General features: G+C 43.5%; 1 protein-coding gene across 1 annotated transcript; it reads right to left on the bottom strand.

Annotated features, from left to right (window-relative positions):
* Positions 1 to 14,312: 14,312 nt before the first annotated feature.
* Positions 14,313 to 15,714, bottom strand: LOC123095258 (peroxidase 1). Its single transcript, XM_044517019.1, has 3 exons — positions 15,449 to 15,714; positions 15,174 to 15,359; positions 14,313 to 15,088 (listed from the first exon to the last, which is right to left on the bottom strand). The coding sequence occupies exons 1-3, from the start codon at positions 15,656 to 15,658 to the stop codon at positions 14,501 to 14,503; spliced, it is 984 nt and encodes a 327-aa protein (XP_044372954.1). The 5' UTR covers positions 15,659 to 15,714; the 3' UTR covers positions 14,313 to 14,500.
* Between the last annotated feature and the right edge of the window lie 1,475 nt (positions 15,715 to 17,189).

Genomic DNA, 17,189 nt, shown 5'->3' with positions numbered 1-17,189 from the left:
CACGAGGCAGGGGGCGCGCCCCCACCCTCGTGGACAGGGTGTGGGCCCCGTGACGCTGATTCTTTCACCAGTATTTTTTATTAATTTTGAAAAGTTGCTCCGTGGATTTTCAGGTTATTCTGAGAACTTTTATTTCTGCACAAAAATAACACCATGACAGTTCTGCTGAAAACAGCGTCAGTCCATGTTAGTTCCATTAAAATCATGCAAGTTAGAGTCCAAAACAAGGGCAAAAGTGTTCGGAAAAGTAGATACGACGGAGACGTATTAGGTACTTCTGCAACTCAAATAAAAAAACTTAGAACAGACGCGAGAATGTCAATTGTAACAGGTCGATATCTGCACGAGGGACGTAATTGCTTGTTGATGACACTATTGATGTGAGTGAGATCTTAGTTAAGCAATTCCGCTTGTCTTATTCAGCTAACCTTGGTAACTAAGCATATTAGAGCTAATTTAGAATTTTAGAGCTAACTTAGGTTAATTTGGAGCTAACTTAGGTAAAATTGATCATTTTGGAGCTAATTAAGCTTATTATGTCATTTTCGAGAAAAATAAGCTAAGTATATGACATATATCAGGTTACCAAGGTTGTTATGCCATTTCAAACCTAAGTAAGCTAATTATGTCACTTTTTACATAAAGAAGCTAAGTGTATGTCATTATTGAGCAAACCTAGGTAACTAAGCATATTAGATATAACTTAGCATATTAGAGCTAACTTAGGTCATTTTGGAGGAAACAAAGCTAAGTATAGATCATTTTGGAGCTAAGTAAGCTAATTATGTCATTTTTGAGGAAGGTAAGCTAAGTCTAGGTCATTATGGTAAGCATTTTGGAGGAAATAAAGCTAAGTCTAGGTCTTTATGTATTTCTTAAGCAAAACAGTAGAGAAAACTTACCGTCATCACGGAGGAGAAGCACCGGTGTGGCTCGTGCCGGTACAACCACCTGGAGAAGGATCATGTGATGCTTGTCTTGAGGCACGCCGCACCAAAGATCATTTGCAATGTCTCGTTAGCATGAGGACACTCAAATGTTACTACTAGTAAATAATGACCATTCAAATTAAACTCACTGTGGTCCCCGGAGCAATCTCTAGCATCGGTGGAGGGGTCTAACCGGCCTTCTGGCACACAGGCTGCACAATTGGTTTTCACGGGTCAGTCATACTAGTTAGTAATGAAAAGAATATTACGTGAATGATTTGGATAATATGCAGAAGAAACTTACCACGAGGAGCTCGTACATGGCCCGGTTCTGCATGTCATTCCATGCCCTCTCCTCCTCCATCAACCTTGCCATCTTCTCCTCCAACTCCTGTTGCTTCTCCTCCACCTGCCGGTCCCTCTCCGCTAGAAGTGCCTGGGTTCTATCTCTCTCACTCTGAAGAGCAGCCTGCAACACCACTCCTCGTTAGCATTGTAATCATCGATGACTGCACACACAATGTAATGCTTGAAAGAAATCCGAGTCTATAGAACTAACCTGGAAGGCAAGCTCGATTGGTCGTGGACGAGGCTTTATCTCAGGATCTGAGCTTGTTTGACGCGCCTTGATCTCCGGGAGAGTGCGAGGACAAAGGAAAAGTCCATCTCCAATGGCTATCGAGCCATGGGACCTCTCGCCACCAGATATAATCAACAGCTTCGGATCAAACGCCCGCTCGGGTTAAAGTCCTGCCCTTTCCTCACCTTCCCCTCATCTATGTACTTCACGAGCTTGTTGTGGGAGGAGATGTTGGTGAAGTTCTCTGGATGATCAAGGCCAGACGCAGAGAATGTCTTGGCCTTCTTGTATGGGGCAGTATGGGCCATGACATAGAGGTCGAACACCTGTGGCACCAGTACCATATTGTATCCCGCTTAAAAGAGAGGAACATATTATTAGTAATTAAAGGGCTCAAGCTAGCATGACAGAATGAATTGCATGAATCATGAAGCAAACCACATACCCAGTTCCGCCCGTAGTGATATAAGTTGGCGCTGCCTTGATGGTGTGGCACACCTCTCATTTGGGCACGCTTGTCCTTGGCATTTTTGTGGACGGCTAGCCATGCGTCTGAGCACCACTCATCCACCAACGCCTCCCAACAATCCATCTTATCCGCACACCATCTCGGGAGCACCTAAGTCAGTAAAGAGAAACTTGAGTGCTACACCTACAAATCAAATCAACGAAACTAAGAACCAGGCCTTAAGAATATAGTCAATTACCGTCATGTACTCCTCCTTCTTCAGAAACTTTCCGTGACACTTCTTCTTGGGCTTCCGAACACCCCGCGAAGCGAACTACTCTCGAACAACCTGCACCCGAGCCTCGTGCTGTAATTTTTGTAGTAGGTGCCTCCACTCGGCATCGATAACCCGTGCACATGCCTCCTCATATCCCTCCTTACACCTGTAGAAGGTCTGCAATCAAACAAGACAACATTGATTAGTACAACTAGTCATCAACCCGTGAATCCTCATGGGCTAGTGAATATTTAATATTTATGATTTATGTCATTGTAATAAGTACAATTTTAGGAGAACTATGATAATATTTTAAATATGTAATATGTTTGTTTAGTGATCTCATGGAAAGAGGGATTACCATTGTTTGATCAAGTTGTGATTAGACGATTTGGATGAATTATCATTTTTTGGACATCCCATGTCTCATAATTCTCAAATGAGAAGTTCGCTTTATGTGCTATTTCCTTCGAACTTATGTGTCTTTAAATTTCGAAAATATATATAGGAATCTATGTTTAATTGTAAGAAATCGCGAGGTCCGATGAAATTAAACACTTTCTTTGGGTCTAGTAGTTTGCAAAGGCAGTAAGCAGTTCTCATATGATGTTTTCTATACTTCTTATTGAAAAAGCATTTTAATTATCAGGCACAACTTTGTTGGATAAGTTTTACCTCGATCCATGCAAAGATGTATAATTATATCAAGATGAGAGGACAATCATCTTCTTTCATCTTTTGGTCGCCTTGGTAATATATGTGATTCCATTACCATAGAAAGACATTTGCTTATGTCTGCTACACAACCAATTTCTTCCACTAAGAATGAATAGTCATCCTAACTTTATTTCTCTCCATACTAAAACCGAATGGCGCTAAAATTAATGTCCAATTTTTCTCTTTTGTATATTCCCTTTATTTCCATAGCATTTGATATATGCCTTGAATTTATTATATATGCATATGGTCAGTCATGAATTTATTTATAACGAATAATATATTGCATTGCGGATTCTTCAATATTTTGGTGTAAGATGTATATTTGCTCACTTAAGACTTGACTATACATTTTGGATATATGGCATACATATGTACTCAGGCAGATAGCATAACTTTCTCAGGGATCATTCATCACGATGGCTAATTGTTTTTGTTCTTTATTTGTATACAAATTTCTGGCTGATTTAAAGGTGTTGTCAGTTCTGGCTAATCAGTTGTGCGTGCACATACACATCTGTACAACATATTGTGCAGAAAAAAAAGAAATATTAGCAGAGACTACATTGCTATTGACTTGGTTGTGTCCGGCAAATAATAATCAAGTCAAATATAACTATGCACTATTCCAGTATACACAACATGATGCCATTGCATTACTTTTGTTGCATGAATGGCTCTGGCTGTATACTGAAAAGACATGCGCCCATGAGTAGCTCTCATCAAGGAAGTCCTTAAATGTTATCATTGAAATACCAATGGTATAAATATTTTTGCTGAAGATATAAAACCATGCAATCCTAAACACTAATATCAAAACTCAGCATTGATGTCAACAGAAAGAGAGAGAACCGTGATGTCTTTCCCCAAAATAGTAGTAGTATTATATATGAGGGGAAGAATAAGTGCATAACTGAAAGTATATAATGAGTTGCGAAGTACTATGATGAGATGTTTGGAGCCCCGCATCATCACTGAACATTAAAATTTTGTTTATTCAGTACGTAAAGAAGGCAATGGCTTCAAAGATACTAACAATACAAATGCATCGAAAGTTAGTCCCTAATAAGATGAGATTGATATCAATTCCAATCAAAGTAATTCACATTATCCACACATATATTTTTTTAGTAAATGTTTTCATTGTCTTTGATTGATCACAAACTTATTTCTGCCTATCTGCATGAAGTTGATTCCTATGACATGATGGGAACTGTATCAAAAGCATATGAGTAGACCATGAAAATATCGAACAAAGTGCAAACATGATCCAACCTACTTGTTCTATTTATCCTGGACTGTATATAGTAGCCAAACAGGATCTACAGGAGTATCAAGGAGATAGCCTTAACAGTAGGGATCGACGGAGGAGTTGTGCGCTCTCAAGCTGGTGCTATCACTGATCCGAACCAAATATCATCATAATTAGAGGGTTGCTTGTGCAGCTCTCCACCTTAGGCATTCCAGAGACCACCTCTGCTGGTTCTCATCCCCTCCTGCTAACATTTAATCTGATAAAAAGAGATGTTGCAAGATTAAAAGGGAAAAGGCTTATTTTTCTTGATCGGATGAAGCCGACTTATTGGTGATTCTGTGATTAACTCAACAAACCGGTTAACAAAGGATGGATTTAGCAAGCTGGATTATTTACCGGCGGGGTAGGCCAGGAATGCTGGGAGATGAACTCGTATTAGGTTTAGAGTGTGAATTGGATGACATTCCACCACCGATCCAATGCTATTCCTCCACTTGGCAGCCACAAGTATTGTTTACCATCCTCCTCTCTTCAAATTATCGTGGATACACATCCTCATCTGATCCATCAACCATCTTGAATTCCATAAGTTGGAATAGGAGAAGATCTAAAGGTTGGGGGGGGGGGGGGGGAAGAGATACATGGATTGATTCCTGTTCTTCTAGATGGATTTGTAGTATGGATGGAACTTTGAAGTCAAAGATGACATGAAAATACGACTTGGAGAGATACAAGAGGAACAGAGGCACTAGGGCTTGCTTGATGACGGGCCAATTGGGGGGAAGATGGGTGGAGAGAGACGGGGAGAAGGAGACGTACTTTTTCAGATCTGTTTTGCAAAGGGGCATACATGTGGCCGTGTGGGATAATATCGTGAGGACTCTTGTACTTTTTTTTGTGGGAAACTCTGGTACTTCATCCGATGGCTGCAGATGAGTAACATGTTGATCACATCGGATGGAATTTTTTTCACCCCTGATGGCGTTTTTATGTGTGAAGGCTTTCCTTGTTTCTGTAACTAAAAGGTAGACATGGTAGATGGTTTTCGTATGTAACGGGGCCATCCGTGTTACGTATCTTTTTCCTTTTATCCTGGCCATAAATTTCGTAATCCAATGGTATAATTAATTCTAATGACGTGGATTAATGAGATCGCTAGAACGGTGCCTCCAATTAGTAAATAAGAGATAACTAAGCTTATTCGAAGATTTTTAATTGTGCAAAGGAGAAATTACCCAAAACATTCTGATCACCATGTTGGCCCTTGTGTGGCACAAGACACCATCTATCATCTCCTCCGGCGGGGCTGGGGCAGCCAAGTAGTGCTCCCAGGTCAATCCTAGCTCTGGAAGCTGACCCTCAACGGATAACGTGACAAACCCCGAGATTGCCGGCAAATCACACCAAGGACTTGGTTGGGCCTGCAGACATCCTGAGGATGGTCCCAAGCCCTGTGGTATGACAAGGCCAACGCATTAGATATTTGAAGAAACATGATGGCAAAAGGTACAAAAGAGTAAATGCACTTACCCCATCCCATTAGGGCAAATCAACAACCTCTGCTCGCGGGTCACCGACACGGACAGGAGCTGTGTACTATCACGCTGGTAGACGGTGCCCCGCTCAACCACCTCATCCTCGCTGGTGCTATCAGAAATCTGATGCCCGCCACCATGAGCATGGCCACTTGACCCCTCAGGCGGATCCTGCCAGGTACCCCATCCGGATGTCTCATGGGATGTAGCCTAGGACGGAGTCACATGGGCCCAAGTGTCTTGGACAGAGGTCTCGTGGGCCGAAGTCTCGTCGACCCGAGGCTCGTGGACCGGAGTCTCGTGGGCCGAAGGCCCGTCGACCTGAGCCTTGTGGACCGGAGTCCATGTAGCCTCCTCCTCAGACGTGCCCTCCCAGCAGTCGCGTGCTTGCGTGACTCACCTAGGGGTGGTGGCGAGGAAGGCGTAGGAGCCTGCCTACCTCTCCCGCGGCCACGTCCTGATCTACCTCCTCTCTTCTTCCCTCCCCAACCTCCTCTCATGGTGGGCACTGACGCCGACAAAGAAGGGCCCGCCAGTGTCCCCAAACTGTCTAACAATGCTATCCAGAGAGGTGCGGGTGGAATGGAAGAACCCCTCCCACCATGCTCCGGACCCGAGCCCACCATCTTTCAACACCTGTCATGACAGAAGAGTAAACGTAATTAGTACAACATAAAAGAATTGAATACCGACATGAATAATAAAATGTATATTAACTCACTAGATAATAGGTAAAGATAGGTCCATCAGCACGTATATTCAAACAACTAAACTGACTCATGACAAAAGATCCTCGACCATCGACCCCTCGACCCCTCGGCGATGAGGATTGAAAGCCAAGATTTGAAACTTCAAACAACCAAACTGACAACAAATCAGGGCATAGAAAGAGAAACGCAAGATGAAATAGTACATAGTGAGAGGTTGTGCAACTAGGATGATTTTTCTGTACAAGCCTTTTTAATGAATTGGAGACGATGATGGCGAAGAAGTCGAAAGACTCCAATGGCTTTCGAGTTCTTCACCATCATCTTCTCAAATTCGTTAAAAAGCTGTTATAAAATATCATCCTAGTTGCAAAACCTCTCACTATGTATTGTTTCATCTTTGGTTTCTCTTTCTACGCTTTGATTATTTGTGTCAGTTTGGATGTTTCAAGTTTCAACACTTGGATTTTAATCCTCGGCGATCATCAACCCCTAGACCCTTGACCCCTCAGCAACCCTCGACCCCTCGATCCCTCAGCTGTCATGTCGAACACCTTCACTGTGATGCCGCTGTTGTCATAGCTTAAGATGCGGACATGCCCGAGCTGAATGTCATCAGCGCGGGCAAACTGCTTCAATCCGTTCTTTGCGAATGGATCGAAGCAGTTCACCCATGTGCATGACATTCAGCTCGGTGGCGTCCTCATCTTAAGCTACACCACCAGTCGGTCGGCACTCGGACCAGAAGATCCTCGCCCCTCGACCCTCGACCCATCGCCACTCGACCACTCATCCCCTCGGCGACCCTCGACCCCTAACCCCTCCGCGACCCTCAACCCCTCGACCCCTGACCCCTCGGCAATCCTCGACCCTCGACCCCTCGGCGGTCCTGTGTGCATGGTGCGGCTATTGTCGTAGCTTAAGATACATACGTGCCCAAACTGAAGGTCTTCAGCGCGGGCGAACTGCTTCCATCCGTTCTTAACACACAGATGGAAGCAGTTCAACGACTCTCATGACCTTCAGCTCGGGGACGTCCTCATCTTAAGCTACGACACCAGTCGGTCAGCACTCGGACCGGAAGATCCTCGAGCATCAACCCCTAGACCATCGACCCCTCGATCCTCGACCCTCTGCCCCGACCCTCGACCCCTTGGCGACCGGTGATCCTCGACCCGCTTCCGTCGGTGCCGACGCACCCCTAACCTCGACCCGGTACCGTCGGCACCGATGCACCCCTAACCTCCTCTTCTTCTTCTTTCGCCTCTTCTTCTTCTTCTTCTTCTTCTTCTTCTTCTTCTTCTTCTTCTTCTTCTTCTTCTTCTTCTTCTTCTTCTTCTTCTTCTCCTTCTTCTTCCTCTTATTCTTCTTCTTCTTCTTCTTCCTCTTATAATTATTATAATTATAATTATTATTATTATCTTTTTTTTCATCTTTCATCTTTCTTCTTTCTTATTAACTAAACCTAAACTAAACTAAATATAAACCTTAACCTAAAAACAGAAGAAAAAAAACCTAAACTACACTAACTACACTAACTAGACCTAAAAGACAGAAGAAGAAAAAAACCTAAACTAAACCTAGACTCTTCTTCTTCCTTCCTTCTCCTCCTCCTCCTCTTCTTCTTCTTCTTCTTCTTCTTCTTCTTCTTCTTCTTCTTCTTCTTCTTCTTCTTCTTCTTCTTCTTCTTGTTCTTCTAATTATTCTTATTTTTTACTTTTTTAGAACTAAACCTAAACCTAAAACTAAACTAAACCTAAACCTAAACCTAAAAACAAAACTGAAACTAAAACTAAAACTGAACATAAACCTAAAACTAAAAAATAGAAGAAAAAAAGAAAAACAAGAGGAGCTAGAGCTCACCTTCAGAAGTGGGGAGGCCGGTGGAAGAGGTGGCCGGTGGAGGAGGGGGTGGGGCGGCCTGGGGCAGGGCCGGGGGTGCCGGGGGGTAGGGGCGCTGGGCGGCGATGGCGACGGGGTTGCGGGGCTCCGGGGCGGTGGGGCGCGGGGGGGCCTGGGCACGGTGGCGCCGATTCGGCAGGGTGACGGGGGCGACAAGGCCACGGTGGTGTCAGGGCCGCGGTGGCGCTGAGGCGGTGAGCCGGTGGGGCGGCGGAGTGGTTGGGCGATGGGGCGGCGGCGGGTGGTGGGGACAGTGGCGCACGTGCGGTGGTCGTCGGGGAGGAGAGGGAGAGAAACGGGGCGGGGTGGGCTGGGGCGCGGCCGTTAGTTAATCAAATGTTTGTCGTCTGCCCCGCCTTTGTCGTCTGCCTTGTTGCTCTTCGTTGTCTACTAGCAGACGGCAAAGAAGTTGCTGATGGCAAATCCTCTGATTCCAGTAGCGTGGGTGGTAGAAGGAATACCGAATTGTTTCTTTGGGATAACCTACAAAGTAAGATTTCTCTGATTTGGAATTGAGCTTATTTGGTTGTAAACGCTTCACATAGGTCTCACAACCCCAAATTTTGAGATGCGACAAATTGGGTTTCTTCCCATTCCATAACTCGTATGGCGTCGACTCAACAAACTTAGAGAGTGCTCTATTTAGTGTGTATGTTGCTGTTTCAAGTGCCTATCCCCAAAATGATTAAGGCAGATCGGTAAAAGACATCATTCAGCTCACCATGTACAACATGGTTCGGCTTCACCTCTTAGACAATCCATTTCTTTGTGTAGTTCCAAGAGGAGTAAGTTGCAAAACAATTCCATGGTCACTTAGATGTTTGCTAAACTCATGACTTTGATATTCGCCTCTGCGATCTGACCGTAGAAACTTTATCTTCTTGCCATGATGATTATCAACTTCATTTTGAAGTCGCTGAACTTTCCAAAGGTCTTGGACATATGTTTCATTAAGTAAATATAACCATATCTATTCAAATCATCAGTAAGGTTATGAAGTATAAGCATCCACCGCACGCCGATGTGCTCATCAGGCCACGTATATCACTATATGTATTATTTCCAATAATTCACCCGCCCATTAAGGATGACCCTCAGTTTACCCATCAAGCAAGGCTCACATGTGTCAAATGGTTCAAAATCAAAATATGCTAATACTCCATCTTTATGAAGTTTTTGCATACGTTTCTTCCCGATGTGACCACGGCAGCAGTGCCACATGTAAGTGGTATTATTAGTCTTCTTAAGACGTTTAACTTGTATGTTAATTATAGACATCATTTTCACATTCATGATCCAAAATGAAAAGCCACCGATGATATATGCAAAGCAATAAAACATATTGCTATAATAAATTGAACAACCATTGTTCTGAGACTTATAAGAATAACCATCGTTTATTGGACATAATCCGGAGATAATGTTCTTACACAACTTCAAAATGAAATAACAATTATTCACTTCTAAGATAAATCTTGAAGGTAAACTTAAAGACATGACTATGATGGTTTGTGTAGCGATCCCATCACCATTCCCAACACGCATCACGACTTCATTTCCTGAAGAAAATTGATAATATTCCACATAACCTTACAAAGGTTAATCTCAAAGGTATCATTAAAATATATATAGCAGGTTGCATCTTACTTCACAAACTGGTTTGATATTCTAGTGGCCAAGGAGACACTGGACAACCCTAAAGGGTGTGGTTGCGAGTACCAGGGAATGTAAGGTCTTCCTAAAAAAATCATTCATACACTGTTGGCATGGTTTGCGAGAAAAATCAGCCAATTTGTAGATAAATCTGTGTAAAAAAATAGTTAGTTCACGAGTGGTCAAAGGAACGTTGTATGGCAGCCACGTGACCGATTTTTCCCTCCCAACCTGATTTTGGCCTTATTTGATCAAATCAACAGGTATACGTCCTAAACTAATCACTTTCTGAGTTGTTGCCTAAAGCATGCAATCAGTTTGAGTTAGTGGACTAGTGACACAGTTCACACTTGTGTGTCTTATGGAATTCTACTTTCAAATGAAACCATCCATTTTAATGGTGCAATTCATGAACAGATTCATGGAGGACCACCACCTTGTCCACGATAATCCTATCATGCATTAACGATGTTTGTGTGGGTTGAACCACTTGGTCGACAACCCCATTGAGTCAATTATTCGCCACCTTTGTAAATATGAAGTTAATGTTAAGAAGGCATGTCAATATGTACAATGGAAATTGATTAGCCTCCTTAGTCATGGGCATCAAAATAATTTCACAAAAATAGTCTTAAAAGCTTAAGGTGCTCCACATGGAGGTCCTCAAACAACTCCACGACCTCCTAGAAGGTCTGATAGGCTCGTTTGAGAAGTCATCCGGTCCAGGCAATTTATTATGAATACAACTTTGCTCACACTGTGTTTAGGAAAAAGGGTTAAGAGGAGCTTGTTTTGACCATCCAGAACCTATTGAGATGTCATCTACCGAATCATTCAGAGAGAAATTACTGTAATTGGAAGTTCCAAATAGACATATTATTTGGTAGTATAAGTCCGTAGGGAAGTCATGGGGGGAGAGAGAGAGAGAGAGAGAGAGAGAGAGAGAGAGAGAAATGTTGCTACATAGCTACACTACAACAAAATGTTAGCCTGAAAAAGACACCACTCAAGTGTAATCATGAGAGTGCATAGTACATCTATTTATTTGAGCTGGCTAATCTAGATTGGATCTAAAGGAAGACTTTTTGGAGATTGGATCAATTGTTATCCTAGTCCATCCCTTGCAAATAAATATTTAGTGTATAGCCACCCCTAAAACATTGTAATAATAGGAAAAAGGAGATATATAGGAGAAGGCAATGCCCTCGAACAAGCAGATGCGGGTGGGGGTACTATGTGGGTCATGTGATGAACTCACTCGTTAGGGTTTGACACATGGGCCAGTTGCATGGACTCCCTAGTGGTTTCCATAGGTTGGCTTTTGTCATGTTTCCCTATCTTGTCTGCTTGATCTGTAATGTTTGAATATTTTCTTAAATTTTGTGGGTTTTATCAACTAACCTAAAAAGGAATTTTTCTAGATTTTAGTAGCGACAAGTAGGTTAGGCCTAAAGGAAAATTTAATATATGTGAAAGTTATTAAAGTTTAAAGGAATACATGCGCTTCTGGTCGTAGTACTGGAAAAACAACATAAGGGTTATACAACGACAGTGTTAGACATCACAAATTTAATATAAGCTTCCTTCCACAAAAAGTTGGAAGTCCCACTCTTATTGCTGAGGATAGCAAGGAAAACCCATCAAGAAGGGTGAGCGAGAATTCTATTGAGGAAAAACTCCAAATACGAGATCTTGTGATAGAGAACGTATTATTTGCCTCAACAAGAGGTGAAGTAAATTTTCACCGAGAAGCAAGGTTGGAGAAAGTGCTAGCCTAGAACTTACGTAGTGTTTAAGCACCCTAAGTGTAGCCTAGGTGGATGTATAGTATTCGCTATCAAGGTATATTTGAGGTAACATATGTGTATCAACATTAATTTAGAGCATACAAGTGAATAATCTACCACGTCTAGCCTTTAGAATATGGCCTAGGCCCACTTGGCCAATCTATGCAATATGGCATGATTTCTCTCTTGAGTGGATAATTTCTTTCTTCACGTCCCTAGAATTTCGCTCATGCCCTCAGCGAGACATTCGGTCGTTGCCAAACGCCTAAGGGTGTCTAAGCACCTTCTCGGCGCTGCCTTTTCCAGCATAGGTGAGAGATCTCTTCACACCACACTTGAGATGAAATCCCCTCCCATAAGAATGAGATGCCTTACAAGCTACTACGAGGCATTTTTATAGGCTCTTAGACTTGTACAAAAGACTAGAAATACCTTTTTTACTTCAAACATCATCTCTCTTGGTGAGAAGGAAAAATTAAGGACATCTCGTAGTCTTAGGGCTTCGTTTTTTATGTTTTTTGAATTTTGTTAGGGTTTGCATTCTACTCAAAGAGGCGAGGTGGCGACAACTCTCTATAGATGGAATATGATTCTCCTTGCTAGCCCACATTCCATTATAGGGCGTGTGAAGGTTTTTGTCCGATGAATCTCATGGGATTTGGTCGGCGTTTGTCTTCGATGGATCCACATGGATCAGGTCTTTGTTCCTTAGTGGTCATTTGTCTATAGGTTAGATCTTTCCTATTTACGCTTCTCTTCATCAATGGCGGTAGCTATTCTGGTGCGCTGGTCTAGTAGGTATTAGCACGGCGACTTTCCAACTGTCAACTATAACAATGTTTGCCCGCCTTTGGTGAGTGAGTGGCGATCACGGCAGCGTGCCTTCAGCTCGCTAGAGTGCTTGTAGTTCTCGCTAGGTGTCTGTGAACCTTGATGTAATTTTTACTTTTGATATTTTTTGTACTACCTTGACATCTGATGAATAGATCGGAAGCTTTCCCAGCAAAAAACGAAAGGTCATATATATGGTTGGTCTTGAGGGCACAATGGAAAGGCTTTTATACTCCAGTAATGCTCCAAGGTGCTGATTGGCTTCTACTATATGACTCTTCTTTACTTTTACCACTCTGTATTATCTTCACATGTACGAACAAAGGAGTACATGTAGATAAAAATCATAGGACATGTGTGAAAAATGTATTTCTACCTTGGATCGATCGTTCTTCATGCTTGTGCACTCGGTTTTCACTAATACACAACGGAACATAAAGATACACTTTCTAACAAGAAGAGACTAAATGCATGCCAACACCCAAAAAGTTGATAAGGTGGTTGATGGCTGCTATCCAAAGTCTGAAAAGTAACAAAATTAAAATAGTCAAACTATAACTCTTCTTTTTACTACTTCCTCCATCCCATAATATAAGAGTATTTTTCAGACTACACTAGTGTGAAAACATATGAAAGTAGTACATATGAAACATTGTGATGCCCTAAGAAAACAAAAAAAAACTCTTATATTATGGGACGGAGAGAGTAGTACATACGAAACATTGTGATGCTCTAAGAAAACGAAAAAAAATATATCATTATTTATGTAACAAGTGTAAAATAAAACAAGACAATTTGGAAAAAACTAGTAAGGGTGACATGAATCTCCAGATGATAACGCATGACACGTCGGATGTGGCAATTTCGAAGTGTTCGCCGTGTGTACAAGATATTCAATTGGTTGTAACAAAACAATAAATTAATGAAAGAAAAAGATTTGAGAGAGAAAGGAGCTACAACAATCTTACATTAATTTAGAGGGAAAAAAGGATGGTCACACGAATCAAAACAGCCAGCGCTCAAAAAATTGGTAAGGCGGTTGATGACTGCTATCCAACCGGCCAAAAAGTAACTAAATTAAAATAGTCTAACTATAACTCTGTCTTTTTAATAGTACATGTGAAACATTATGACATGCTCTGAGATAAAACAAAAAACACAACAAAACATTATGCAACAATCTAAAATAAAACAAGACAAATCTAAATAAACAAAACTTGTAAGCGTGACATGAATCTCCAGGTGACAACGGACCGCACGTCGGATGTGGCAATATTGAAGTGTTGGTCTTGTGTACAAGGAACTAACATGGTTGTAACGAAACAATAAATTGATGAAAGAAAAGGATTTGGGAGAGAAAGGAGCTATATAACAATCTTATCGTAATTTACAAGTAAAAAAGATGGTCACAAATCAAAACAGCCTTGTACTTCTTCGGTGGCTTAATGGTTAACCACGCTGCACTTCTTCCTGATCTCGCCCTGGCTTCCGGTGAGCGGGTTGGCATTGCCCATCTCCGACGAATCTCATGGGGTCGTGTTGGCTTATGTGTTCGGTGGATCCACATGGATCAGATCTTTGTTCGTCAGTCGTCATTTGTCTATAGGGTAGATCATTCCGATCTACGCTTCTCTTCATCGGCAATGATAGTTGTTCTGGTGCGCTGGTCCAGTAGGGATTAACACGTCGGATGTGGCAATTTCAGTGTTCGTCGTGCGTACAAGAAGTTCACATGGTTGTAATGAAACAATAAATTAATGAAAAAAAGAAGTTGAGAGAGAAAGGAGCTACGACAATCTTACAGCAATTCGACAATCTTACAGCAATTTACAGGGAAAAAATCACAAACATCAAAACAGCCTTGTACTTCTTCGGTGGCTTAACGGTTAACCACGTTGCACTTCTTCCTGATCTCGCCCTGGCTTCCGGTGAGCGGGTTGGCGTTGCCCATCTTGATCATGGAGGCGGCGAAGTCAGCGAAGAACTCGTCCTTGAAGGCGCCGGTCGCATGACGCTGGACGTAGGCGCGGGTGAAGGGGTCGGTGAGGAGGGCGCCGTCGGAGTGGAAGAGGCCCCTCCGCTTGCTCACCAGCTTGAAGTAGTCGGTGTCGAAGGTCTTGAAGCTGCCGGGGTCCATCTCCACGAGGGTGGTGTTGTCGTTGAGGCTGGCACACTTGCTCTTTAGCCGCATCATGTACTGCGGCTCCAGCGTGGGGTCGATGTCGCTGGGGTTCTCCATGCCGGTGAAGTTGTAGAGCCGGTCGGAGAAGGAGAAGCAGTGCGACGTCCCGATGGTGTGCCCGGCGGACAAGACGACAAGGTCCTTTGCGTCGAGGTTCACGGCGGCGAAGAGCTGGGTGAGCACGGTGAAGTTGGAGGTCGGGGGTGGCAGAGCGTCGGTCTCGTTGGAAATGGACACGCTGCCGTCTCGGCGGCCGAGAGGAACTGTCCAGAATGGACCCTTGCTCTGGAGAAACCATGATCGAGCAGCATTAGAATTTGGCTTGCACACGTACCATGTCATTTGCAAAATGGCCTAGTACTCTACTCACCAGCCATACTGCGTCCCTGGCAATGAGGGCGAGGATGTCGGCGCAGGAGACGGTGTCGGGGCAGGCCTTCTCCACCGCGGCCTTCACCCTCTCGACAAACCCGAAGCCTCGCAGCGTCTGGTTCGGCTGCGCGTCCTTCTCCGCCGTCTTGTTGGCCGAGTCCAGCAGAACCGAGCCGTCGCACCCCTGCATTAATTCATGGTGGTCACTGGTCAGGCCACCGCACACAACAGGGTACGGGCAGGACAGACAACATGCATGCAAATGTAGCTTACCCTGACGAAGCAGTCGTGGAAGTGCATCCGGAGGAGCGGCCCGGCGAGGCTGGGCGCCAGTGACAGCGCCCTCACCATCTCCTTCCTCACGACGTCCTCCACGCTGGGGCACGTCTCGCCGTAGAACTTCTCGTGCAGCTGCGCCTGCGCGCACGTCGCTGCCACCGCCGCGAGCAGCAGCGCCACCATCGTCGCAGCCCTCGACGCCATCTTGCTTGGCTATGCAAGAAACGATGATCGTTAGGTGGCTGGTTGATCAGGAGAAGCTTGAGCTGCTGCTGCTGCTGATGGGCTGGCACCGGGGAAATATATAGCGCCGGAGTGTCCCCACGCCTGCATGTGGTGGGCTGTCCTCCGGAGCAGCAGGTAAAATTCCCATGGTTTAATGAGTTGTTCCTTGTTTGCACTCTTCGGAATCTTTGCCGTGGCAGGTACACCGACGGCGCACGGTATGTATAATGGAGGCGGCCGGACAGCCAGACGGAAGACGAAATTCGCTGCCATGTTTTAATCAACAGAGAGGGCAATAGTGAATGCCACCTACTGGTAGTTTGTAAGCGTGGGAATTTCATGGTGCATATATTTGTACCGGTGCCACATGCTATACTGAATATATATACTTGAGATTTTTCGAGCAATATACGTGCTTACACAAACAGAATTAGGGGTACCTCGCAAACTTACCCTGCTGTGTCCGTGCAAAAAAAAGAAAAAAGCTTACCCTTCGCCCACTAGGGTCGTGTTTGGTTGTCATGTGGGAATTTGTCTGCATTGCATACATGTCCTAGTTGGATCTGGCTAAGGCAAAACAGGCAAACAAAAAAAAAACTACATCTGCACCTCATTTGGTCGCCCTCATTAGATTTTTTTTTTAAAAGGGGGAGGACCCCCGGCCTCTGCATCTAGACGATGCATGCAGCCACAAGCCCTCATTAGATGAATTCACTAATTTTCTCTAGACAACAATCTACTCACTAACTTACTAATTAGCCATCACGGAGCAAACTGCGGTGCCAAGTTCTAATCAACAAAGGCTACGTGCAACAAACGAATGCCACCACCTACTGGTAGTTTGAAGACATGGAAATATCATAATCCATATATTTATACTGGCACCACATGCTATCCCGAATCAGTTTTGTTATGTCTCAGTCGGTGATATATTCGTTTGATCTTGCGTGAAGATCCATGCAAATTTTGATGTGGTCTGAAATACTTGTAACCCCGGAATTTTAAGCCAGATTCAAACAAACTTGAAAATAAATTTAACTTATGTTAGAATTCATTGAAAGTTAGTGATTTTTTTAAAGAATATTCGCAGATGTCATCCAAACTCGCTTTGTTCTAAGATTAAAAACCTTGCCAAGAATTAGGCTAATATTATGCCTTTGTCGAGGCCTGGCCCAAAATACCAGGAGAATTTAAATATCATGTTTTGATCAACATATAATTTGAATAATGACGTTTAAATTCCAAACATGGTTAAAATGATATTTATAAATTTGGAGGTCTAGTTTTTATAAGTTTCAAGCTTGGCACGTGCTTGGAATTTTGTATTCACAAAAAGCCAATGGATGTGAAATCCCCCCCCCCCCCCCCCCCCCCGGCGCGTTTGAGCCAAGCACCAAATTCAATATTTAAACCCAAATATTAAGCTAGAGGTAATACACCTACGAAAGTTGTAGGTAAACCCACCATAACAATCATACAGACATTCTAGAACACAAGAAAAATAGTTGCC

The sequence above is a fragment of the Triticum aestivum genome, chromosome 1B (assembly GCF_018294505.1).
Source record: "Triticum aestivum cultivar Chinese Spring chromosome 1B, IWGSC CS RefSeq v2.1, whole genome shotgun sequence".
NCBI lineage: Eukaryota > Viridiplantae > Streptophyta > Magnoliopsida > Poales > Poaceae > Triticum > Triticum aestivum.
This window is presented reverse-complemented; position numbering and strand designations above follow the sequence as displayed.